At 42.4% G+C, this 25,597-nt stretch overlaps 1 protein-coding gene across 1 annotated transcript in view; it reads right to left on the bottom strand.

Moving 5' to 3' along the window:
* The window catches only part of UBR5 (ubiquitin protein ligase E3 component n-recognin 5), a 149,398-nt gene extending 124,173 nt beyond the window's left edge, over positions 1–25,225 (bottom strand). Inside the window, exon 1 of the mRNA XM_059723832.1 lies at positions 24,959–25,225. Coding sequence (XP_059579815.1) covers positions 24,959–25,020 — 62 coding nt within the window. The 5' untranslated portion in view covers positions 25,021–25,225. The remainder of the gene's footprint in view (positions 1–24,958) is intronic.
* Between the last annotated feature and the right edge of the window lie 372 nt (positions 25,226–25,597).

Below are 25,597 nucleotides of genomic sequence, written 5' to 3'. Positions count from 1 at the left end.
AAATATCTTTATTGGTGCACCCCTAGTACCTACATCAACATTTAGACCAGTGGCACTCAACCTCTTTCTCCACCCCCCCTCCCCACTGTTTGTCCACAGACTGGATCTGACTAGTGGCCCTGATCCAGCAGCCAGGGTGGGTGTGGTTAGTACCATCCAGCTATGCAGACAGGTGGGGGGGGAGGGGAGCCCAGCTTCAACCCAACCCCACAGGGGACGGGGTATGGCCTGGTCCCAACCAAGCCTCATGGGGCAGTGGGGAGAGAAGAAGGGGGTATGGCCTAGCCCCAACCACAAGAGAAAGGAGAAGGGGAATGACCCGGCCTGACCCAGCCTCAATCCAGAAGGAAAGGGAGAGAGCACAGCCTAGCCCCTCAGGGGAAAGGGGACATAGCCCAGCAACAACCAGCCATGTGGGGCTTGGCAGTTGGGAATTTGATGTGGGGGAGGATGGCCATATTAATGGCCCTTGCTCCTCCACAACCAAATTTCCCAACCCAGTGGGAGCCCTGCAGACCACAAGGCTCCATGGGCCACATCTGACCCACGGACCAGGTTGAGCACCCCCGATTTAGACAGGTGGAGCATTCAGGGAAGAGTTGGACATGCTCTCTCCCTGTCTCAAACACTCTCCTCTGACTTTAAGCAGCTAGAAACCTCAGACCAAGAGGATCCAAAGTCTTAGGGTTGATGATATTTCACTCCATATGTCTCCTAGAACTAGCAGGAATTTTTGGTGCCAAAGCCAAGGAAGACTAATTCTATGAGGGTAGTACCAGATTAAAAGTATAAATGCCTTTATGAAACAAGTGTGGGAGGAACATGGTACATTTTGGCAAGCAACATTCTCCTCAGAGACCAGGGATACTCAAGACACCAACATTTTTGTTTTCTTGGAGACAAGGTGTTTTTACCCAGCTCACCTCAATTTTCACAAACAGAATAGTATCTAAAATGGAGAATCTGAAGTTACTAAACAAACTGCAATCTTGAGCATGAACAAGATCACAGAGTAGTTCTGTAAAAGCCCACAGCTTCACCTTGACTGTGTCCAACAGAATGGTGTAAGTCTAGAGAAAATAATTTAGTATGAAAAGCTGTCCAATTTATAACAACCCCTGCATCAGGTCAAATGCAAGAGCATGAAGGCCTCAAATTACTGAATCAAAACAGCTAGATACAAAAAAGGAAGTGAACAATGGTTGGAGCTACGTCTTTTAAGCACTGAACCAAGCTTCTAGATCTGCAAGTGAGCATTCATACCATTCTATTTCCCAGGTGAAACTGCTTCCCCACAGGCCAGCATCATGCATATTCGTACGACATGAATTTGCAGAGGCAATTTTCAAAAGAAAAGCATAGCAAACAAACCAATTAAACTGTTTGGATAGAAGACACACACCTACAGAGGAACCAATGTTACATAATACTGAATGAAACCCTTGAGTGAAATAAGCATGAAGCACCTAAGACAATATGAGAAACAGATGTAAGGACACTGTATATCTGGCAAGTTAAATATCCCTAAAGTTTCATTCCTGAAATGTTCCGATTAATGCAATTTGCAGAAAGCACAAGAAGCTTTTCAATGACATTCTTCTTGGTAAGTGGGAGTACGGTAATACCTACAGAATGGAAAGCCTACATTTAAATGACTGCTGTGCTGCTCATGTCACACAGAAACAAAAAAGTGGCATTTGCTTAACTGCTCCATATAATGTAAAATGAGATTAAAAGGTTTCCCATCTTGCTTAATATTGCATTCACAGCAGCTGAACATTAATTCAGTTTAAGAAATACTTCCAAGCTGCAGACAAAGAGAGGCCTTACATAAAACTACTTTACAGAGGACTTGCAAAATCTTATGGAGGGGTTTCCACCCTCAGAAGGCCAAGGCTTTGCAGTTGGATCCGGTGACTAGTCTGTAACAAAGCAAGAGTCAGCATGCAGATTTACATCAGAGGTTGCATAGGCTGACATTACTGGGGGGAAGACTACTGCTAACTTTCAAATACTGCAAAATTTAAAATCATGATCATTTCTTGTTGAAATCCCTTTATTAGCACTCTAACAAAAGGAAAATGCAAAATATTTTAAATCAGCCATGTTTCTATCTAATATCACAACAGCAGATACCGGGCACATCTATACATGAATATTAATAGGCAGCAACAAACTCTGGCACATATCGTGCTGGAGTTTATTGTTCCGAGGCACCGCATTTGAACGTGCTGCAGAGGGGCTGGCCAGAGCACAAGGGTGCTTCAGTGAGAGGCTAGACGGCAAGCAGCCCCCATACCAAAGTACCCTCTTGCCCCAGCCAGCCAGGTCAGCGTCTACACATGCGCTGTTGTGCACAAAAAACACAAAACACTCTGCAGCAAGATAATACTTGTGTTTACAAGTACTAAGCTGTGGCAGACTTAGTTTCCTGCAGCCTAATAGGGCCGCACATGTAGATGTTGAGACATTTACTGCAGAGCTAATTAGGCAACTGCAGTAAATGTCTCATGTAGATGCACCCAATCAGCTCAAAGCACAACAATAAGGAAAATATTGGGAAGGAGCATGTATATTCTATCCACTAACAAAAGGTTTCTGGTAGAAACTTAATGCCATCACACTTTAAAATTAACCCTTTCTTAAACTGAGCGCTCACAGATCCCTCCCCAAAGTAAAATACCTTCACGACAAGAAACATTTTTTATTTTACTTTATAATTAATCAAGAACTTCTGATTCACACCAGAACCACCAGATCTCAGCCCTAAACTCTGAAGAAAAAAAAGTTTTCAAGCAGAAAGAAAAGCTTATAAAGTAATATGCAAGAAATTAATGCTGATTAATACTAAGATTTTATTGGAAGAAAAGGAAGAAAATTCAGAGGATGGATTCTGTCCGTAACCTGAATTCTACCTACTTCCAGTTACACAGTATCACAACACACACATTTCAAGGAAAACATACTACATGTGTTTTAATTTAGAATAAGGACAGTTTAAAGTAATATAACTCCTTACAAGCTTTTAGATAAGCATAATTAAATATAGGTTAATTATGGGGGGAAGGGGAGGAAAAATGAGAAAGCATCACTACCTATTACTAAGTCTGCCCAACATTTCCCATTAGATTCTTTTTTCAGTTGCTTATAAAATGTCACTAAACTAATCACTTTCCATGAGAGGTGTTCCCCTCAGTCAAACATTTTAGGAAATTACAGCCAAAAAGTTTCAGCCATTTCCAAAATAATAAGGAAAAGCATACAGCTTTGCTCATGAACAAAATCAAAAATTTATTGGGAATGCTCTAGCAACCCCATGCTCTGGAGCTGGGGGACAGAATCTGGCAATATTCCTGGAAGCTACTAAAGAAAACAGGACCCAGTTGGCAGGGGGAAAACCGAGATCAGAAAACTAGGTGGGAGGACAAAGGGAATCTAAGACTGGCCAGAAACTAACTAGGAATTAATGGGGGACAAGGAAAGAGCTTCCTCAAGGAGCTAGAGAATGTGGAAAGAATTAGTCTGATTAGGCAAAGAGTAGCTGCTGAAGATATAGGACAGATTAGACAAGTAAGCGGGGGGGGAGGGGGAACAGGCCCAGATGAAGAAGGAAATTAGGATGGCAAGGAGGATGAGACTAGGACTGGGACAAAGATGCAGATGCTGGGAAGATTCCAGACAACAAGTTGAAGAGGACAGAGTAGAAGGGGGTCAACTTTGGGGACAGAAGAGCCTCACGTTCCATTTCAAGGAAGGGAGCATGCAGAGTCTGCAATTCCATCAGTCCTCTGCAGTCAGTAAACATGCAAAGCCAACTAGCAAGGTCTGAATCTCAACTCCCTCTACTGACAGTCCATGAAGACAAGGACAACTTCTGACTATCATTTACACAAGGGGTCAGTAACCTTTTCAGAGCAGGGGACCAAAATAATGCAGTTCTGTCCAAAGAAGATCAGATTCTAACCCAGCTGCCACTGCCACCACTTCTCTCCCACCTTCACACACACTGACTCCAACATGCGTGCAACCCGCCACCAAAATGCTGCTGGTATCCAAGTTTGTGAGCTATAGGCTGCTGACCCCTAATTTACTCTTACGGCAAGTGGCCGTGATGTTTGTGAAGGATTTAAAGGTCCAACTATGCTGACACCTAATGTGGGCTAATTAAAAGTGCCCAGTGCCATGCTGGAACACCCATAGGTTTACCAAGACTAAGCAGAACTAGAAACTTGTATGGCCAGGTGTTTTGCCAAAGAAAGCATGGAAAATCTGGCTGAGGCAAAGGAAAAAAGGATTGCGTGCATGTGTATGAGTTTCCTAACTTCAAGATTACATAAATTAGGAAACATGCATACATTGATACTTTTCTCACCACTGACAAGTCAAATATTTCAAATAGATGATAATTAATCAAAAATGTATTCCTGTGAACATATTTATGCTTCCAGAGAAATTGATCAGCAGAATGTGCCTCTATTGATGTAAAAACAGTTAGGCCTGTTGTGTTAATTTTAACTCATTTGCCCAGTTAGTATAGTAAGAGATGCCCTACCAATTCCATTTCAAAACAAATACCAGCTTTTGCTTTACAGAAATATCTAATAAAGCCATTTTAAAATAGTTTAAAGCTTCTAAAAAACTTGCACCACACTCCCTCATGTTGAAATTCATAAAGGTAACATTCTGTTTTATACATGTTTTCATTCATCTTATTAGAATGAATAAAGGGATTTGAGGGATCTAATTTGAGCATCCAAAAATTAAAGACCTTCCAGATCTCAACAATGATTGCTTGACATACTACATTTCCAAAGGGAATTCTCTACTTTCCAATCATATTCTTCAGTGTTACCCAGAATACTACTGTCATATCATAAACAGAACCTACATTACCTTTCTGGCCAATTTGTTAGATTATCTGAGTTTCCCTTCATGCACTAAAAGCATGGATTTCCCACTGCTCTGAGATTTTAGAAAATAAATGCTTAAGCATTTTAGTGAAGCATAGAGCTCAGACATTAGGATCAGCATGCTTGTCTTCCTATACATTCTGTGTAACAGCCCAAGACTGAAAAGCCAAAGAAATCTTACATTCTCAGATTCTATATTTGCCTGCTTAGAAAAGATGATTTACAAGAGGAGAAACACAAACAAAAAAACCCCAAAAAAAACACAAAAAAGAAAAGAGTGCTTTGCAGCTGAGAACTTATTTTAAGTATAGTTAGAATTTATATACCACCTTCTCTCCAAAAACCTCCTGTTCACTTTGTTGCTGAAAACCAACAATTTCTAGAAGAGTTAAAAAATAAATTGAAATATTCAGCAGATGGGAATATAATGAAAATAGCAAATACTAATACATTTATCTTGCATGAAAAACTATAAAGACAAGCGCCCATATTTTATATGGCTGAATTAATAATTTGTGAACTTACATGAACAGAACTTTTTTTTTTCAAAGAAGATTTGAAAATTTTTATTTGTGCAGCTTTTAAACCTACATTTTTAAATGAGTCAACTCATCTAGCTTCTGATGACCCCATAACAAGTTCACTCAAATGAAACAGAAACATCAAGCAGAGAAGTAAAACACTACATATTGTTAAGTGCAGATATTTTAGACTAAATTCAACAGCTCAGAGAACTGGATCAGGTGGCAGTTTCAGTCAGCAAGTGGTGCTGGAGCCCCAGCTGTAACATTCAGAAGTTCCGTAAAAGGACTCACATCTGGTTAACCTTGAGGCAAACTCATACTGGAAACTTTTAAGAACAAGTTAAGCAAATAACGGGATGGTTTAGACATAGATACTCCAATCTGGAGCTGGGGAGTTGGCTATTCTAATTCTGCTACCATTAGAACCTGAAATTGGCAGGAAGGGTTAATACAGCTTCGGTCACTTTTGGATCCTGCTGCAAAGCTGTGTTGGACATGAAAAAGCACTTTGTAATACTGAACTGAAGGTGCGTCCAAGTTAAATCAGCCTCCCTGGGCTGCCTCAAATGCCCTAGCATAGCACAAACAGCACCCACCCTCAACACAGACTTCACATACACTTCCAAGGGGCATGCAAAATTTCAGCAGCTGTTTCGTTTTGAAAGCGTTTTGGGCCATTTCAGCACCCAAAACACCGAATCCAAATCGAAACAGAAGGCTCAGAAATATCTCCAAAATGAAACGAGGCATTGTTTTGGAACTGTTTCAGAAAATGTCAGCGTTTTAGAGCCAGGCTTGCAGGGAAATGGCTATACACTGCTGCCCTGCCACGCAAATCAGCTCCGCAGGGAGCAGAGACCTGTGCCAGGGGTCTCCTCACCGCTGCCCGCCCAGCGCTATTTAGACTATTTTACCCTTCATTTTTATGTTTATCTCCTATTAACATGGGGGCATGCTGTTTGGAGTGCATAATCCTGAATTTATGCCCTGCTGCATCAACCATGGGAGAGGAGACTTCACTCTTGTTTCACCCATTTTATGCTGGATGTAAAAGTACTGGAGTGGTGGATTGGAGCTTTTAGGGCCCTATGTGTAGTCAGGAGGGAATTCTCTTGGTGTGGGAATGGTAACCCTAAGACTATTTCCTGAGGACTCTACACAAAGACTTAGCAAGGGAGTGGGAACTGATAGGGCTGTGTGAAACAGCTGTGCTTTGCTTCCGTTTCAGAGGACAGTGATTTGTTTTGGTGTTTCAGATCACCATCCTGTTTCGTTTCAGCCAAATCTCCTCCAAATCTGTTTCGAACAGGCAGCAAGCTTTGAACAACCCTACTGCCCAGCCAGACAGGGCTTGGGGCCGGGGGCAGCAGGACCCCAGTAGGTAGCAGAACAGGGCTGTGGGTGGCTCATCTGGGGAGAGGGCCGCTGCCCTCCGTGCAGGCGAGGAGACCCACGTGTGGATCTCTGATCCCTGTCATGCTGGGTCGCAGGGCAGGGAAGCAGCGCAGTGACAAGCAAGCCTGCTAGTCTCTGCTGCACAACTCAGCTCTGCAGGAAGCAGAGATCCGCACTGGGGGTCTCCTCGCTGTCACTGCCTGCCCTGGTGATGTGGGGCTGCACAGGGCAGGCAGCAGCAGCGAGGAGACCCAGGGGCAGATCTCCTCTCCCTGTGGAGTCAGGTCATGCAGCAGGGCAGCGTTGGTCCTTGACTCCACAGGAAGCAAAGATCTGTGCCGGGGTCTCCTCTCCACCACTACCTGTCCCGTGCAGCCCTAGATCTCTGCTCCCTGCAGAGCCAGATTGCACAGCAGAGACCAGCACTTCCCTGCCACGCGACCTGTCTCCACAGGGAGCAGAGATCTGCACAAGGAGTCTCCTCACCACCACTGCTACCCGCTAAGGCCCTGCAGCCCCTGGCCCAAAACCCTGCCCAGTTGGACAGTAGGGCCGTGTGAAGCTTGTAGCCCGTTCAAAACAGATTTGGAGATTCGGCAGAGTCAAATCTCCGAAGCAGATTTGGCCGAAACGAAACAGGACGGTGATCCGAAACACCAAAATGAATCACTGTCCTCCAAAACTGCCGAATCCAAAACCAAACTGAAACGCAGCCATTTCGCACAGCCCTAGTAGACACTCTCCTGCCACTGTGGGAGAAAAGCAGGAGCAGCAGACATTTTCCTGGGCAATTGCTGAGAAAAGCTGTGGCTGCTGGGTCCCAGTGCCTGTCCACCATGCACTGACCCTGCCTCTAAGCCAAACTGGGTCAATCTGGCCCATAGCCTGAAAGGTAGCTAATCCCTTCTCTAGAACTTCTATGCATTGAAGCAGGCCTTAAAATTCTGTTCCCATGAAAACTCATACAAGCCCGATGAAATCAGGAGGATCCCAAAAGTCCTAGTTCATGCAGGTAGACATCTCCCCGCTCCACTATTTAAAGCACCTCCATTCATGTCTGTAAAGGACAAAAGGAATCCCAACAACAGTATTAGCATGTTAGTAGCTAGAACCAAGAAAAAAAATCACCAATAAAGCAGAAAAGGCAACACCAGGGAAACAAGTGTCAGTGACCCAACGTGTCCTTTCTAAACCTATGCTGCTAAATTTTTCTTTCTGGGAGAAGACCAGATGCTGCAGTTATGATTATAAAACTTTAACATCCTTCTGAATTACTGTTGGAATAGAAAAGAGAGGCTATTAAAGCCAGACATGTTTAAACCAACAAGTAAAGATAACTGTAACAGGGGGCCTGCTCTGGGCCAATTTCACTGTGGCCCACCAGCCTGCGCCTGGCCTAACCACCTGCCATGCCTTGTTGGTAACTAATTAATTGATGAAAATTAAGCAGGAAGCTGCCCATTTCTTGCCCCGATGCCAGAGGGTGCTATCTGCAGCTCCGTTCCTCCCCTACACTGCAGCCCAAGCCTCGCAGATGGCATCCATAGTTCTTACAATCACCGGCCCCTCGCCAAGCCCCAGAATCCTACTAGTTGAACCCCGCCTGGATTCCTCTCCTCAGGCAGCCTATTCCACCTTCATCCTAGGCAGTATAGCTCCCTAAACTGCTTTCCCCTTACGGATGTGGTCCCCCCGGGACCTCTGGCTCCTCTAGCCCTGGCCCACCGCCAGGCTAGTTAGAACCCCAGGCCCTCAGCTCTTAGGCCTTCCCTGCGGTGGGCCCCTGGCCCTTCGACCCTTTCGGTCCTGGCCCCAGCATTGACCAGTCAGGGGATGTACAGAGAGGTGTGAGTCTATGGCCCCACTCTCTCTTTGGGGGTCTACCTTCCACACCCTACAAAGGGGTAACCCATCCGGTTGTGGGGGCTAGGGGTTAAGGCACCCCAACCCACCTTTCACCAGGGTGGTAACTGGCCTGGCATTTCCTGGGGGCTCCCACGCCACTGGGAGCCCCACCACGGCACCCAATCCCAGCAGGGCGCAGTTTTAGGTCAAGCCCAGGACCAGGAGTCTCCTATCCATCCCCTACAGCTCCCCCCTTACCTCCAGATGACACCAGCAGCCCTGCAGCCAGGCAATGTTTTTGCCTGGCCTCCCAGCAGCAAAATGCCCTGTTTATCCCGGGCAGCCCCGAATCTAAAATGGCTGCCCTAATCAGGCACCTGCCAGCTGCTGTTTCAGGCCCTTAAAGTGGCAGGCACAAACAGTGCCCTGCCACAATGTCTAGTTTTTGAAAATTTTGATACAAGTTAAGGAGTTCCCTGAAACATTAGTGTTGATTTTTAACAAACCTGAACATTGGGACACGAGGAAGACAACTAAAGTTTGTGCCAGTATTTCAAAAGGTTAAACAGGACAATCCAGCTAAATACAGACCTATCAGACCGACAATCACAGGTAAAATAATGGCATGAACAATACAAGACTGCATTAAAAGTATTAATGCCAATCAACATAAATTTTTTGAAGCTAGACACTGCCATACTAATTTGATATTTTAATTAGATAAATTTGGTTGTTAAATGCAATAGTGTTGAATGTAAGAAACTCCTAAAGGGCACCTGATTTGGTCCTGCATAACTTTTTTTTTCCTAAAAAAACCACTATAGTCAAAATCAATTCAGCATACATTAGATGGCAAAAAATGTGTAATGGAGAATCACTACCAAAGGATATACAAATTCTAACAAGGGCTCATGGGGACTTATCCTTGGCTTATGGTATTCTATATTTTTTGACACTGAACATGTGCAAGAAAACAATTACTGACAGATTTCACAGGTGATTCAAAGACTGTAGGAGTAGTGAAATTTTGAAGAGTTCCATGTACAAGACAATGGCCACAGACAGGCATTTATTTCTACCAGTCAGAACTTTACTTAAATTCTTACCAACAGAAAAATAGCCTCAGAGCAGAAGCATACATACATTCCAGCCCCTGGTTAGAGATGAGCTCTCTAGCCACGGGCGAGCTCCACACAGGTGAGCTCTCCAGCCAGAAGGCAGTAAGAGGCCGCTCCCAGGGCTACTGCTGACAGGGAGCCCATTACTTGACAGCCTGTCCTCTCCCCAGCCTGGGAAAGGGGCAAGTTGCCAAGAGGCAGCCCCCCAGCTTTTAAATCATCCTGTTGATGCCCAGCTGAACAATGCACACAGTAATTTAAAGCCTGTGGGATCAGGAATGGGGTGGGGAGAGCTCTCCCCACAGCAATCCCTGGCCCTGTGGACTATAAACATTGCCCACAGAGGGAGCAATGAGGGGACCCTGGTATGAGGAGAAGGCAGGGAGCAAGGATCAGCTGCTTCTATGATCTGCTCCTGGTTGCCTAGAGCAGAGGGAGCAGCCTGTCAAACCCTGCTACCTGATCCTCAGACTGGGAACCATGGTCTGAATAGTGATTAAAGGGCTTTGCCTTGCTGTTCTCACTCCCTCCTGGACTAGTCTAGGCAAAAACCCCAGCCCCTTCCCCAAATCAGGCAAGGCCAAGTCTGGGGAATAGCTGGGGAACAGTAGTCTCACTACTCCCCTCCCAGACTGGACTGAGGAACACACAAGCCTTCACTCTTGCCAATGAATTTCTCTCACAAGGGAGATCTTCCAGGTGTCACCCAGAAGATTTTTCTCCTGAAGGGACATATCTCCTGTGGCAGGAATTCAGTGAACACTTGTTTGCCTGCCATTTCTACTAGGAGAGCAGCAATTTTCCCAGTAGAGATGTAAATACCTGTACATGGCTATTATAACCCAAGAAGATGGGCTGCAGAAAGTGGAGCACCACTGCTGTCAGGATGCGTGTGTTTTGCATTAAACAAGGGATGTCAAAGACACTCAGTCCCAGGGGCCAGATGAGTAGCCGGGGGTCAGTCCATGGGCCAAGCAGCCTTTAGACTGGCTCCATGCATGCTATGTGCAGCACTGGTCCAGCCCCACATGTGCTGCATGAAGCCCACAAACCAGAACTGGCTTAAATCAGGCTCATAGGGCCAGCATGGTGATCTGTTGCATGCAGCATGCCAGAGTCCGTCTGACCCATGATGATAGGGCTCCGTGCACTGGTCACATCTTTGGCACTCCTGCATTAAAAGGTCATTGGTTAAAAACAGAAATAACTCTGGAAGACAGGACTGGAACCCAGTTCTACTGCCAGCCAGGGAAGTGCCCTCACTAATAGGCTACTTTTAGTTTATCTAGCAGACAAAGATAACCGGCCGTCCAGGAGACAAAAGCCATCTAATTTCAACTTTCAAAAGTTGGACTAAAAACAATATACTCTTACAAAAAATGAAAAAAGAAGGAAAGAAAACAATGAGGATAATTAACCACAGGAACAACTTAGGAAGGGCTGCAATAGATTCTTCATCGCTACAAATATTTAAAACAAAACCATGTTTTCCTCCAAAATGTACTCTGCTTCAAACAGTAATCAACTCTGAGAAATCCTATGGCCTGCATTATACATGAGGTCAGACTAGATTACTACAAAGGTCCTTTCTGAGTTTCAGAAACTGCTGAAAGCCTTCTGACCTAGGGACTCTTTGCTATACCTGTGTAGTGCCCAGCACAAGTTCACTTATCCTAACTGGAACCTCTGGGTACTACCATCCTAAAGAAATTATGCAGTAATAGATATCAGCCAACGCTATTCTTCAAAAAAGATTATAAGATTTCCTTAATTTTTGGTAGACTCTTGGGTAAATTTAAAACTACACTAAGATTCCACCTTCTTTTCTGCACAAAGTTCCTAAAAAGTAAAACAGGTCAAGTTACCATTTGGATCAGCATCTGTGTACATAAATTATCTCCTTTAAGGATGTGTAATCAACACAAGTATATTCCATTAAGCACTATCCTTTCCTTCACAGGAATGGTATCAGTGAGCCATAGTAATAAAGTACTGTCAGCAGCAAGAACACTGTTAAGTGGTTAAGATAAAGCATTACAAGATTCTCCTCCCATGGAAGACACTTGCACTTTTCAGCAATAAAAATGTAGCATAAGAACGGAGGTAACAAGGTGTGAAGGACTGAGGAACTGACCATGGCTGTTGCCACTAGTCTGAAGGTAAAGTAGCGTGCTTGCTGACATAAGAAGTCCTGTGCCCCAGGCTGAACGTTTGTGGGAGACGACAAAACCCAAGATCAGTCCTCATACAGACTTTAAAATGATCCAGCATGCAGAAATCATGTATCAGATCAAATTTTCAAATTCCAACACAAATCTTGCAGAAGACCTTGTATGGGTTAATTATTTAGATGTCCTAGGACCCTTGATTCAGACAAAGACCACCCCCCCTTACCCAAAAGAAGCTTATAAACTTTACAAAGTTATACAAAGGAGGGGCAAAGGGACAAGGCAATGAAAGGCTGAAGGAAGAGAACAAAGACAACATCAATAACATAATATAAATACTCTGTAAAATCTAATGCACAGAATGGGGTGTACACGGGGGGGGGGGGGGTCCATCCTTCTTGAAAAAGAATAAAAGTAAGTAGGTTCAGAGAGTAACTTTACATAGTAGAGCTTTTTTTGGATTTTTAAAAAAAAATAACTAAATGGGGATTTGTAGACTACATCTTGCAAGCTAGGAGATAACTTGCATTGACCTGCCAGAATGGCAGTTTTGATGCATTTGGTTGGATGGGTTTTTACAGAAGCAAATGGGCTCAGTCTGAGGAAGAGAACGAACTAATGCTCAATGGGACTACCAAAAGCAGAAATACTTTAGCAAGAAAGCCTCAGGGTCAGGGGAAAAGGTAGCTATTGGATTTATGCTGAACTGTTATTTTGGGGGTTGCTAAAGATTGTGGGTTCAACCAATAAAAAGTGTTTTGAAGGGCTAGAACACAATCTGGAAATAGTGTGTTCTGAGCTGGGGAATCAGGCCAACAATGTAAATATTTATTGTTAAAATGAGAGAAAAGAAAGTGTTCTTCTAAATCAAATTTACTGTAAAATGCACAGCCATAATTTAATCTAATAATAGCATCTTTAATACTAACTTTAAGACTGACTTCTGACCTTATGATAGTGTCATAGTTAGATGAGCAAAGTTCACAAATCCTAAAGTTAAAAAAAAAAAAAAAGACAACCTTAAAATTCTCTCTCTCTCTTTTTTTTTTTTTTTTTTGCAAGAGCACCTTCATATCCCCTGCCCCTTGTGGTAGGCACTGTGCAAATTAGACAGCCCTTGTCTTGAAAAACAGTTTAAGAAGCTGGGAACTAGATACACATACAGCAGGATCAAAAGAAAACAAGATTATACTAATAAGCAGAAGCAGTCATAGCAGAAACTTAACTAAAGCCTAACTATTTTACAGCGTTGTAGGTTGTCTAACTGTTTTACAGTGCTTAAGGCAATTTTCTGTTCTCTAGAAACCGTGAGCAAAGTCTAAGCTTTTTCTTATTTGCACAGATTATAAGCAATTCCCATTGGCATGTCCTGCAAAAGAAAATTAAAATCACTAAAGAATTAAAGAAACAATTATGACGTATGATTTGATGAACACAGCAGTGATACATTCAACCACTAGAAGCAATACGAGGGAAGAGCAAGTCACTTTCCTTACCAAAGTTAAATTCTGATGGGAAACTTAAAAATCATAATTTTAATTAGATACCTTTGCCTGAATTTGGAACTCCAGTTTTCAAACAGACTGCCATCATGTGATGTCTTCCTAATGCTGCAGTGTAGACAAGTGAAATGTAAACAGCTATTTACATTCATCTCCATGAAGTACAGTCTTTGAAATCTAAGACAATTACAATTGCTAGCTAGGACACAGTTAATAAAAAAAAATAAGTTTATCTGTCACTGATAACAAAATGGTGGATTAATGAAGACTGGAAAACCCATGAATAACTGTGCACCACCTAGAGGGCATATAATGCAGCTGAAATACAAAAGAAAGCAGTGCTAAGTTAGGAAGACTTACTGTAAGAATGTGTAAAACAATGATAAACTGATAAAACAATGCCTTATTTCAATTAATAGTCTAAAGTTATATCTAGCAAGAAACTACACAATACCTATATTTAGATTATGAAAAACAAGGATGTAATTTCCTATTCTCTCTCTCATTTTTACTTTCAGGCTCTCTGTTTTAGAGTCTGCAAAGGAAAATTTGCACATAAAAAGTTAACACCTGCTGCCACCATATTTTTATGGCATTTGCAAGATTATTAAGGTATTTCCAACACCTGATTATGGGCCCCACAGAAGGTGCAATCCAGCAAGACAACAGCAAATGTGGGTGAAAGGGAAGGTTTGTGTTTTGTAGCTTTGCATCTATACAAACTAAACAAGACTTGGACCTATCGTTGTTCCCACTGCTTTACTCATATATTTCCTTTTCTCCTACCATTAGGAGAAATAACGGGTGAAAACTATTCTCCTAGGAATAAAGGGTATAAACTAGTTGAGAGTGGATTCTAGGAATAAAGGGTGTAAACCAGTTGAGAGTAGATTTAGGTTAGATATTAGCAAGAAATTTTTCACAGTAAGGGTGGCCAGGATCTGGAGTGGGCCTCTAAGAGAGGTGGTGCTATCACCTAGCTTGGAGGTCTTCAAGAGGAGGCTAGATAGTCACCTGGCTGGGGTCATCTGACTTCAGTCCTCTTTCCTGCCAGGGGCAGGGGGTCGGACACGATGATCCATTGTGGTCCCTTCCGACTCTACAATCTATAAATCTATTATTGTCGCATGATAATAGTGCAGGTACTTCCGTGTAGTTTAAAAACTTATTTTGGGAGGGCTCTAGTCAGAGTGAAGTGCTGAAATAGGAAAGAATTGAAGAAAGAATAAAAAGTTTGAAGGATAAAGTAATTTAAAAAAGTCTGAGAGCTCATAAATGGGAGAAGATGGCATAAAGCCAAACTGGTAGGAAAAATGAAGCTGTGTACAGTTAAGATGAACTAATACCAACAATACCACACACACACACACACACACACACACACACACACACACACACACAGTCCCAAGGTGAATTGAGCGAATGAAGGTAGGAGATAATACAGAACCTTTCTGACTATTACTGATTTTCCCCCATGCAAAGTCTGGTGCCCTGAGAAGACTCCTGTGGTTACCAAGAAAAAAAAAAGTTATGGATACGAACACTGGCCTTGAATTACCCACCACATCCTTGCCTGTAGCTCATACTGGTGCTTGGTGGTCTTTACTCAAAGCAGCCAGTATGAAGTTTTTCTTTGAATCAATACATTTCCTAAAACTGTAAGGCCTCCAGCAGCCTTCAGATTTATCTGAGTTATACTTCTATTGCCACAAAAATCTGACAGAAAATCCTACTGTCAACAGCCATAAAACAGCAATGACTGGCCAGTTCTGTCAATTCGTAGAGGTGTTAATCAATAAACTGTTTTCTCAAAATTCTCTTTCAAATCATAGTCTTATGATGCTATACTAAGCTATCTATTTTGTTACAACACATAAACTACAGTTATATGTCCTCACTGAATTACTCATAGTCTGTATTTTTTTCATGCAAAAATAGATTTGGGAGCAAACCATTGCCAGCTTAGAATGGTTTTATAAAATGAAGTGTAGAAACCCATAAGAAAGGGCTAGGAAACATTGTGAAACTTTGTTCTGTAACAGAACTGACTTAGAACAACTGGACTTAAAAAGAAAAAAATGAAAGAAAAAAAATACCGTATTTTATTACATATAACTTTCCCCTAGATATAAGACACACCATCTTCTAAAAGATAACATGAAGAAAATTATCTAAATCAAGTATCCGAGTAGCAGCAGCTAGGGAGCCAAACCTGCTGCTAGCCCCATGCAGCAAGGAGATAGTGCCCCCAGATGAATCCAGTACAGCAGGTCTGGAGCCATGCAGTGGGCCTGGGGTGCTTCAGCCTGAGAACATGCCACATCCAGAACCAATTACTAGGACACACCAGGTCTGACACCGCATTCACCCTGAAAACCTGCACTCTGTCCCAGATCTAGTGTCCCAAGCTGTACACATGGCTCCAAAGCTAGCACACAGTCCTGGACTTGGCACACTGGGTCTTGAGTCATGTGCCAGATCAGGCCTCGTCCTTCCATGAACCAACCCCACATGCAGAGTGGGACATGATTCCCCACTGAAGGAAGGGGGGGGGGGGGGGGGGAAGCAAGCGAGGTGCAGTACCGGTGTTATTTCCCACAGCTCCCAGAGCCACAGCAGTTAATGCTGCCTCTGCTGCACCCTGCTCTTCCCCCTCCCCCGCAAAATTTCCAGACCTATAGGGATCCTTTATTCTCTTATATAATACACATTCCACAGTTTTCCCCAGCTACTTTTCAGGGGGAAAGGTACAGGTTATATGCAAGAGACTATGATAATCTTAAATTTAATTTTCCAAAGAAATGCTTGGAACTATTTTATGGCATAATGTTGGTGGACTGTTTGATAAAAAAAAAAAACTAAAGTAACAGGCAAACAAAGTATGCCACACACATAATTGTAACCAGATATGCAATTGTTTTGTGATGCTAATAAATGTACAACCTATTTGCATTTAAGGCACTTTACCTAAAAATGTGAATCCTGCAATACTGTATAACGTATCATAAGACTCCAAGGGAAGGAGGCACTCTCATTAGTACAGGAACTTGCAGCAACAGAATAAAATGCTAACTCGTGACAGTTTTGTTCTGTTCTTTAGTTTCTCAGAGGCAATGTAGAACAAACTTGGCAGCTAAGCCCCAGTCTGCGGTTATATCTAAATAGGCAGTCTTTGGCACATAAGTAAATCCAACTGCAGCTTCAGAACAATGCTAACTTTGCTTACAAATGGCCAGTAAGCAAGATGGGGCTAGCCAACAGTATTTAGAAGCAACACCCTGACAGCCTAACACATGCCTAGTGTGAGCTACCTTTGAATCTTGGCAGGAGATGAGCAGCATTTAAATTTAACCCCTGAGCGATATTTTTCTAACAGTGCATTATAAATATTTGCTATCATCTTAGGTGAAGATAATTCTACCCTGTGTGGTTTAAGTACTTACACAACCTGAGATTTTTAAATACAATAAGTAAAACTAAAAAAATTTGCTCAAAATTCACAAACAATCCTGCAGATGCCAATTGTGTTTTGGAACTGGGAATTGTTTCCCTATGATACCTGCATCTTTTATCCTCACTTTTTTACTCTGTAATTATATACAAGAAGCACTTTAAAATGTGTACAGAGACATCATCCCTTACATTTATGCCACTTAGTTATACAAGGTCATAAAAATATAAACCATTTACTTTAGCTTAAAAGAGCAAAGGACTTTACTGCAAGTCAGCTGTTCCAGTGGGTAACTGCCCGCTTGCATGTTCTTACCACTTGGTAAATTAGAAGTAAACTTAATTCTCTTCCATAGACAGCTAAACAACTGCAGTTTAGATTTTCACTTACCAGGGCATATGGATAAGTACCAGAGTTCTTTTGCCCCATGAAAAATTGCTCTTACAGTTAACATCCTTACAACAGAAATCAATGTACCATTACAAAGTATACATCTATTACATTCTTGCACAAGTTTACAAGAATTCAATTTAAAATATTGTTGAAGAACAAAGAGCTCTCATATTTGTAACTTTCTGAAGTTTTCATGTTTTGTCTTTCTTGCATTAACATTTGAACAAAAGTCCTAAGAGAATTTTTTTCTCCCGTTTCATTTTTTTTAAACCTAACGAGAGAGAGTGAGTGTGCGCAAAATGCTGACTCTTTAAATCAGAAGCACAATGTTCCTGAGTATGATGTCAAAAACATCTGAAGTTTGAAAGCTGAGACTTGGTATGCACTGCCAGTAACCATGATTTTAGTGCACTCTTTCAACACTGTGTAGTCACCACACAGAATCTTCATTTAAAATGAGAGGTATGTTGTGCCAGGACAGATGCTAGCAATATATGCACAACTTGAACCACACCTTAAAGTACAGCCTGTAAGTCTTTGCCTAACTGTTGCTTAGCTTACATCAACTCACCTCCTGCCCAATCTGTCAGTCATTTTTTTCTGTCCCTGAGGTTTTTATGTTGCTGCACATCAGTGACATCAAAGTATATTCTACATGAAATCACATCCAATAACCTACTTCCTCCAGGACTGTGTGGTGTGTCTAACACTGTTTTAAAAACAATGTTTGCATCTCTTCTGAGGAGGCAGTTCAAGTATGTAGAGGAAGGGGTTATAATGGGAAATTATTTGCCAACTTAAGTTATGGAGATGGCTCTTAGTGCAACCATCTCCATAATTTATATAGTTATGAAGATGGCTGCATAACTACATAACTGATACCTATATCTATAAAAAAAAAAAAAAATCAGCATCTGGTTACTTTGGAAGATTAATCTTTTTCATGGATTTTATATAACATAAAGGACAGTCTAAGAATTTAATTTAAGCCAAGAACTGCAAAGTCATAGTTTCAACCAACTGAAAAGCTGGTAGTATTTAGGTATGCTGTTTGAGTAGAATCTCTGAGGTTATACATTTTCTCTTTGTGAAAAAAAAATCTTTTCTTGTGCAATGGATATAAGCCCTGTCAACGGTCTTTCACAAAAGGTTAAAAACAAATGCTCACACCCATTAAAATCTGTTTCTAAAGCTAAATTCTTAAAATATGGTATGGTATGCAATGTATAGTATTATACAGTCATTCCCAATGGCAACTAAAGCATATCTTAACAGACCACAATAAGATAGATCAAGGTGGAACTGTGAGGTTACAGTAAATGAACACGTTAAAAACAACGTACCGATACTAAACTGCAAAATCTTATAAACCTTTACAATCAAAAGCTGAAAAAAATTCTGACAGGTCCGACTTGGACTTCCATCCCCAAAATATGGCCAATACAGTCTCCTATTATGGAGCCAATAATCCTGCAAGATTAGCACACATGAAGCTCAAGTCTATAGGCCAATGGTTTCACCCTTTTTTCATTTCGGACCCCTAAAAAAAAAAAAAAAGCTGAATGGAGGTGCAGACCCCTTTGTATTGCAAGTGTGGGTATTCACATACTTTTAATTAATCAAAGTCATCTTTTGTGGACCCCTTAGACATCATCTGTGGACACCCGCAGGTCTGCAAATTACAGGTTGAAAACCACTGCTATAGGCAATCGAAAAGCAGGAGGGAAATGAGTAGTTTGTATGCTCCAACTGCTCTTTTGTTAAATTCCTTGTCTGGCTTTTCTCAGTTATATCCCAGAAGTGTAGGCATAGTCCATTACATACATGCTCACCACAAGTAGAGTTTAAATGCAAGAGCTGAGAAAAACTGAAAAAGGACTCTGGGACAGAAGTGGAGAAATGTACATCACCTAGGATTATGGGTTTTAACAAGTAATTTTTTCCATTTTCAACCTCAGGTATAAAGTGCTGCTCAAAAGATGCGTTCAGGATTTTTACATGAATATCCAATCAGAGGTTTGTACATAAGGAAACTAAATTTGAAAAGTATGTAACAGTATTTAAATCTACAAGATTATCAAACACACATTGTGATTTGACAAACACACTAGAAATCTAGGATGTCCCTGGACAAAAGCATCATAAAAAATGTGTATAGTCTAACTTTCAATGGAAGTCCTTTCCATAATACATTTTGGACTTTATTATATTCTGTAATCCCAAACAGAGTTTACTGCACTTTTCAACAACAGTGGATGCTCTTCACACTATAGCAAATACAGGTAAGACTTAAAATGATAGTGATCTAGCCAAAAACTCCCCCTAGTATAAAGAACTTCACAGAAAGAATACAAAGCCTAATACATCAAGGCATAAGGCAAAAAAATGACAGCCTGGAGAAGGAAGAAACTTCTACCAACATGTTTTTTCATGATTTCACTGTATAAGGATTACTATGCTTTCCTCTGAAATATCTGGGATTAACCAGCCACTGGTGGACACAGGTACAATAATTCTTTCTATAGTCTAAGGATTCTTAAACTTTTGTTGTCAGACCACAAGCGCCCTAGAAAGAGCTCACATTCACACAGAACTGGACCTTTCTGTCTCCTGCTCTTAACTGCTTTAAGGGACACATTCAGGTATACTGAGTAATCTTATATAGGAGCAACTGTTGCAGGTGCCACAAAGATGTGTAATCACAAATGGGTGAGATGGTCAATAAGAATTGATATCAAAATGTATGTCATGCTACACAGATCTAAACACTCCTGCTACAGACCATTACAGAGTTTCAATAATCCCATCCCATCTTCAAAGTAATTACAAAAAAAAAAAAAAAAAAGATAAAACCCAGTGCTGCTAAAATTTTCACAGTAAGAAATGGGGGGGATTTTAGTTACAAACACTGGTAAAAGGAAAAAAAAATTATATAAGTAAGCAAGAACAGTTTTCTTTCTAAGAAGTGATAAGTGTTAAAAAAATCCTTATGTTATCAATTAACTACAACTTGGATCTGTTAGAGTCAGTACCACCCAATTGGTTGCTGCATAAAAAATATATAAAGTGGAATTATCAGACTTTTTTTTTTTTTTTTAAGGGGTATTATTTGTCTTCTTGTTTTTTACTGGTCATCTTTCACAGAGTTAGCCTTTAGTGAAAATCAAGTGTTGTTTTTAAAGCATTATGAGTTTGAAATGTTTCTAATTTTGTAAATGAAGGGCTTATTCCAAGACCTGACTTCGACAGGGGACTGACTACCAATGTTTTCCTCAAGTTAATAAATAAATTATAGTGTCATTGTGGAAGGTAGACATTCCAGTGCCACCAATACTTCCGGAAGTTAAATTCAGATTTCCTACACATTTAAGAAAATGAACCATTAAAACAAACCATCATTAATATTACTTAGGCCTTTGTCCCACAAAAAAATCACATGGACTCAACTGAAGGTGCAACTCTGTACTAGTTTAAAGCCCTGAGGAGGACAATTATTCCAGTTTATAAGGTTAATTTCAGTTTAGCTCAACTCAGCTAGGAATCAGTTTAAACTACGACAAGATAGGTTAACTCAGCAGAAATATCAGTGCAGGAGTTTGCACTACTTTAAATGTTTGGTTGGAAAAGACATAAAGCAAGAGACATAGAAATAACAGAAGCAGGTACAAATTATGCTGACTATTAAATTTACAACATTTTAAAAGTTTGGAAGTTTTAAAAAAAAATCTCTCACCATAAATAAACTGTATATGAAATTTAGTTTTCAATGATCATATTTCAGGACCAATACTTACAAGCTCTTTCCAACAAAAAAACAACAATGTACTATGCCCAGTGTCCAACAAAAAATGAATCCAATTGTTTAGTAGGTGCTACCACAAAACAAGTGGTAGCCATCCTTCTAAATTAGGACAATTTGCGATATTAATTTATAATCCTGATTTAAGCACACAGACTTTAAATGTAACAGCACTTTCTCCACAAAAAATGGTTTCCCCATCAAAATCTTAACGGGCATTTCCAAGTCTGTTATCTGCAAACACATTGTGTTTCATAGAGACATTTGCCTTTTGAACTTTGTCAGTACTAGACTGAGTAAAATGCCTGGAGATTTCCTTCAAATGGAAGTGCAATGGAATAAGACACTGGCTTTTGAAATATATATGAAGCTTACAACTGAAAAGTATGACCCCCTCCTGGAGTTATTTTTGTATAACTTCCCTGTGTTTGCTAACATTCTAAACAATAATTCTGTATCTTTTCATTTGAATATAATTCAGCAGCTACTTTCATTATGCACCCATTTCCCCATTTGCAAACACTCCAAGATTTTTTTTATTCTTCGCAGATTTTAACAATAGCAGCTAATCAGTGGAAGAAAAAAGGTGCTTTTATCACATAACATCCAAGAAGCATCTAACTACAACTAACCTTGTCTACATTAAGATCATCATGCTAGTGTATAGATGCTGCCTAATCTGGCAGAAGTGCACCTTGTTTCTCCTGAAAACAAGCCCCTAGGACAGATCTTGTCATTCATGTATGAAGAACTGTGATGCCTGCTAAAGTAAGCAAATGACTTCTGAAGCCACAGAACAGCAAGTGGAATTGTTTTTCTGAGGTTTCAGTAAGTCTGTGGAGCCACTCTTCTAGTAACACCCGTTTCCCCAACATTACATAAGGAAAAAACTAATGAGAATTTATTTATGGATTTTGCCAGTTTCCTGTCTCTCCCCATATAACCTGTCAGTCAGTGCAGGAGCCCCTGCAGAACTAACTTCTTGTAGTGCCCGAGCTTCAGCCTCTCACGTAATGAAGAATCCCTGAAAAGATGAGATATAATTTGCCATAAGTGTATGATTAATAAAATATCTGGAGTTCCTACTAACATTGTAGCTGTGCCCTTCAATTTTTTAAATGGAAACCACAAATTACAATTACTCTACAGAAATTTAATTTCTTAATCAAGCTGTAGAAAAAAAAAACACCTAGAATTTCATTTTTCCTATTTAGTTTACAGAATATAAATTGATTAGAAAAAAAAGTAACCTACTACTCTCTACACAAGCTTGCTATTTCTCTTCAAGTTTTGTTACTTCCGTTAATCCGAAATTAAGCTGAACAAGTCTACTATCCATTTCAAAAGATGAATCTTAATAAAAGTCCCCAAAATAAAACAGTATCTTGTACTAAGTTTCTCCAAAGAAAACAGCTTCTACAATCTAACAAGTATCCTGGACAAGCTACAATTAATACTACTTCTATGAGAGCACAAGAGTCACCATCAAGGCATGGTCTAAAAGTAATTTCAGATACTATAGATTTCCAAGTCCTTTCTAATTTTTTATGGTTTTATATGAACATTCTCCTTTAAGAAAACAGACTAATTACGTAGAAGGAATTAGTGAAAAGCTACACATATACAAAGGGCTCTCAAACCTCCACCCTTAAATTTCAGATATTTATTATATGATGCTGACATTTTCTGAAAACTGATTTTTAAAGTGACTGTCCTTTATCCTTTACACTTCCTGCTCTATAGGATTTACACTGGTTAAATGCATTATTTTAATATCCAAAGCCATCCAATATGTTGACTCACAATGGTATTACACACATAAATCTCTCATGATTCAAAACAGGCAAACACACTAAAAGCAAATATCTGTTCTTCATATATTTAGGATTTCATGAGCACAGCATAATTTAATATTATTATGCACACAGTGCTAAACAAAGCACTTATAAGCAAAACAGAACTCCGATTCCCTAAAATCAGATTTTTGAGTAGCAATTAGAAGCTGCAGCAGGATGCAGAAAAGTAAGGCAACCTGCTGACCATACCAGGAACAGGGAGAACATGCTAGGCAAGTAAAGGAGAGCAAGAAGCCTATAAAAACAGAGAAAGACGACCTAGAAGAACATTGTACATCTTTCTGTACAGAAATACTTATGCCTATATGTAATATGAAACTAGTCATAAATTCAAAGGGGTTGACAACATTATAATACAACGACAAGTTCTGATACATTTACACATTTCTAGTAAAATTATGTTTGTGAAATGGATATTTGATTTACAGCAGAAATTAAGGTGCCACTTGATTTGACAGAAGTCACTACTTAATAACACTTCCAGTTTTTCACATATTAATTACTATATTTTAGAAAGCTAATCTTAACAGCTACTGTTGTGATTAAAAAAAAAAAAAAAAAAAGAAACATGGGGACTGAAGGGACACATCCAGTACTGATATATCAGCAAGACGAGTTAAGTTGCTCTCATAAAGAAAAATCTAAAGAGATGTTTCAATGTGTGAAAATTATGTATCAAGTATTTTCTAAAGGATTTCTTAACATTACATTTGTGTGTGTGCGTGTGCGTGCCTGTGTGCGCGCGCACATGCACGCACGTACCCCCCCCTCCAAAATCAAGGGCTTTCGTTAATCAGAATAGCCTGGTGAAGGAACGGAAGTGATGGCTGTGCTGTATTACTCCTCACAATTTTCTCATTCGACAGGAAGCAGCTGTATGCCACATTTAAAGGCATTAGTGTGGAGCAGGCCAATCTTAGCAGTAGTCAGACCTCCTCCTCTGGGAAGCATACAACAAACACCACCCTACAAAATGTGACATCAGGTCATCCAAAAATGATAACCAAATGCCAAGCTTCTGGTCGCAGTCCATTTTATCGTCAAATAAAACTTCATCTCCATTTTAAGAACAGCAATGAAGCACTTTGGATGAAATATGATCTTTAGAGTGACCTACTTTACTGTAAACATTCAGCCCTTGAATTTCAGGTGCCGGTTGAATGGCAGCATCTCCGCCATGAACTGGTACGTGTCTCTGCCCAGTTCCAATTACTGGGAGAAAAACCCTGACTGAAGCAGCCCAGACCCAGACCTGTTCAAGTTGTGAGAAAGAATGTAGATCCACATCCAGAAGCAGCCGGATGGGAACAATTCCCGGCCTATAAGTAAAGCTACTGTTACTCAGCACAAGCAGCCAAAACAGGGAATCTCTCCAAGAGGAAACCATTACTGGATCCCAACAGCTTTGCAAGGGAGAAATGCGGGAAGAGCAGAAACCCCATGGTTGAGGGGAAGGGACAGCAAGGCCAAGAGCACCCAGAGAGGAACCCAGACACAGAGGATGCGACTTTCTCCCAGCTCTTCGGACTCAGCCTGAGCTGAAGTGAGCTACAAGGCTCCCCGCGTCACCCCCCCAGCACGCGCACACAGTCACTCAGAGCAGGCTCCTTCCCCCCGCGGCCGAAACCCTGCAGAGTCTGCACCCTCCCCCCTCGGCTCGCCGCCGCATGCCGGGCCTGGGCTCCTCGCCGCTCCATCGCGGCCCAGGCTGCGCGGGAGGAAGCGGCGGCGCCGGCGCCGGCCCCGGAGGTCACGGCCACTATCACGAGCCCCCTCCCCCCGGCCCGGGGCGGCCTCTGCGGCGCTCGGGCCGCACCTGCTCCGCCGCAGAGCCGGGCGCTTCGGGCGAGGCCGCGCAGGCGGCGGGGGGGATCCCCCGGCAGACGCGGGACAGACGCTCCGCCCCGCAGGCCCCGCCGCCCGCATGGGCCGGGCCGGCCCCTCCCCTCGCCCCGGGCCGGGCCCGTCCCGCGCGGCGCCGCGGGGCCTGGCCTCACCGGTCGTTGAGCTGGTCCTCGGTGCCCGGCAGCGGGTGAACCACGAAGTGGATGGATGTCATGCTGCGCGGCCGGCCGGCGGCGGGCAGGGGCCGGCCACACAATGGTGGGCGGGGGGAGCTCGGCCCCCGGCCGGGGGCGGCGGCGCGCTCAGGCCCGCGGGCGGGGGCTGCGCTCGGCGGCGGAGCGCGGCGCGGCGCGGCGCGGTGGCGGCGGAGCACGGGCCGCGGCGGCAGCGCCAGGGAGAGCCTCGGCCCGCGCCGCACTCACACACGCGCCGCCATCTTAACTTCCAGCCTCCCCTTCCCCCTCCCTGCTCCCCCGCCCTGCGCCGCGCCGGGCCCGGCAGGGGCGGGGCGCCCGCCGACCCCGCTGCAAGGCCGGCACTCACTGGCCCGGCAGACGCCGAGTGGCAGCGATTCTCTAAGGGCGCTGCGGATTGGCCGGCGGTTCACCGAGCGCGGTGGCGTAAGACGCGCGCTACGCCAAGGCCACGTGGTTTCGCGTCGGAGTGGCTCCGCCCATTCTCCGCGTAGGCGGCGGGCGGGGCGTGGCGCCGGCCTTGGCTGCCTCGGCTGGGGGGAGTGCGGGAGGCTGTAAGGGGCTGGGCGGGCGGTCGTCAGTGCGGGGGGTGGCTGG

This window comes from Alligator mississippiensis, chromosome 3, assembly GCF_030867095.1.
Source record: "Alligator mississippiensis isolate rAllMis1 chromosome 3, rAllMis1, whole genome shotgun sequence".
Taxonomy (NCBI): Eukaryota; Metazoa; Chordata; order Crocodylia; family Alligatoridae; genus Alligator; species Alligator mississippiensis.
Note: the sequence above shows the minus strand (reverse complement) of the source record. Positions and strands in the feature narration are given on the sequence as shown.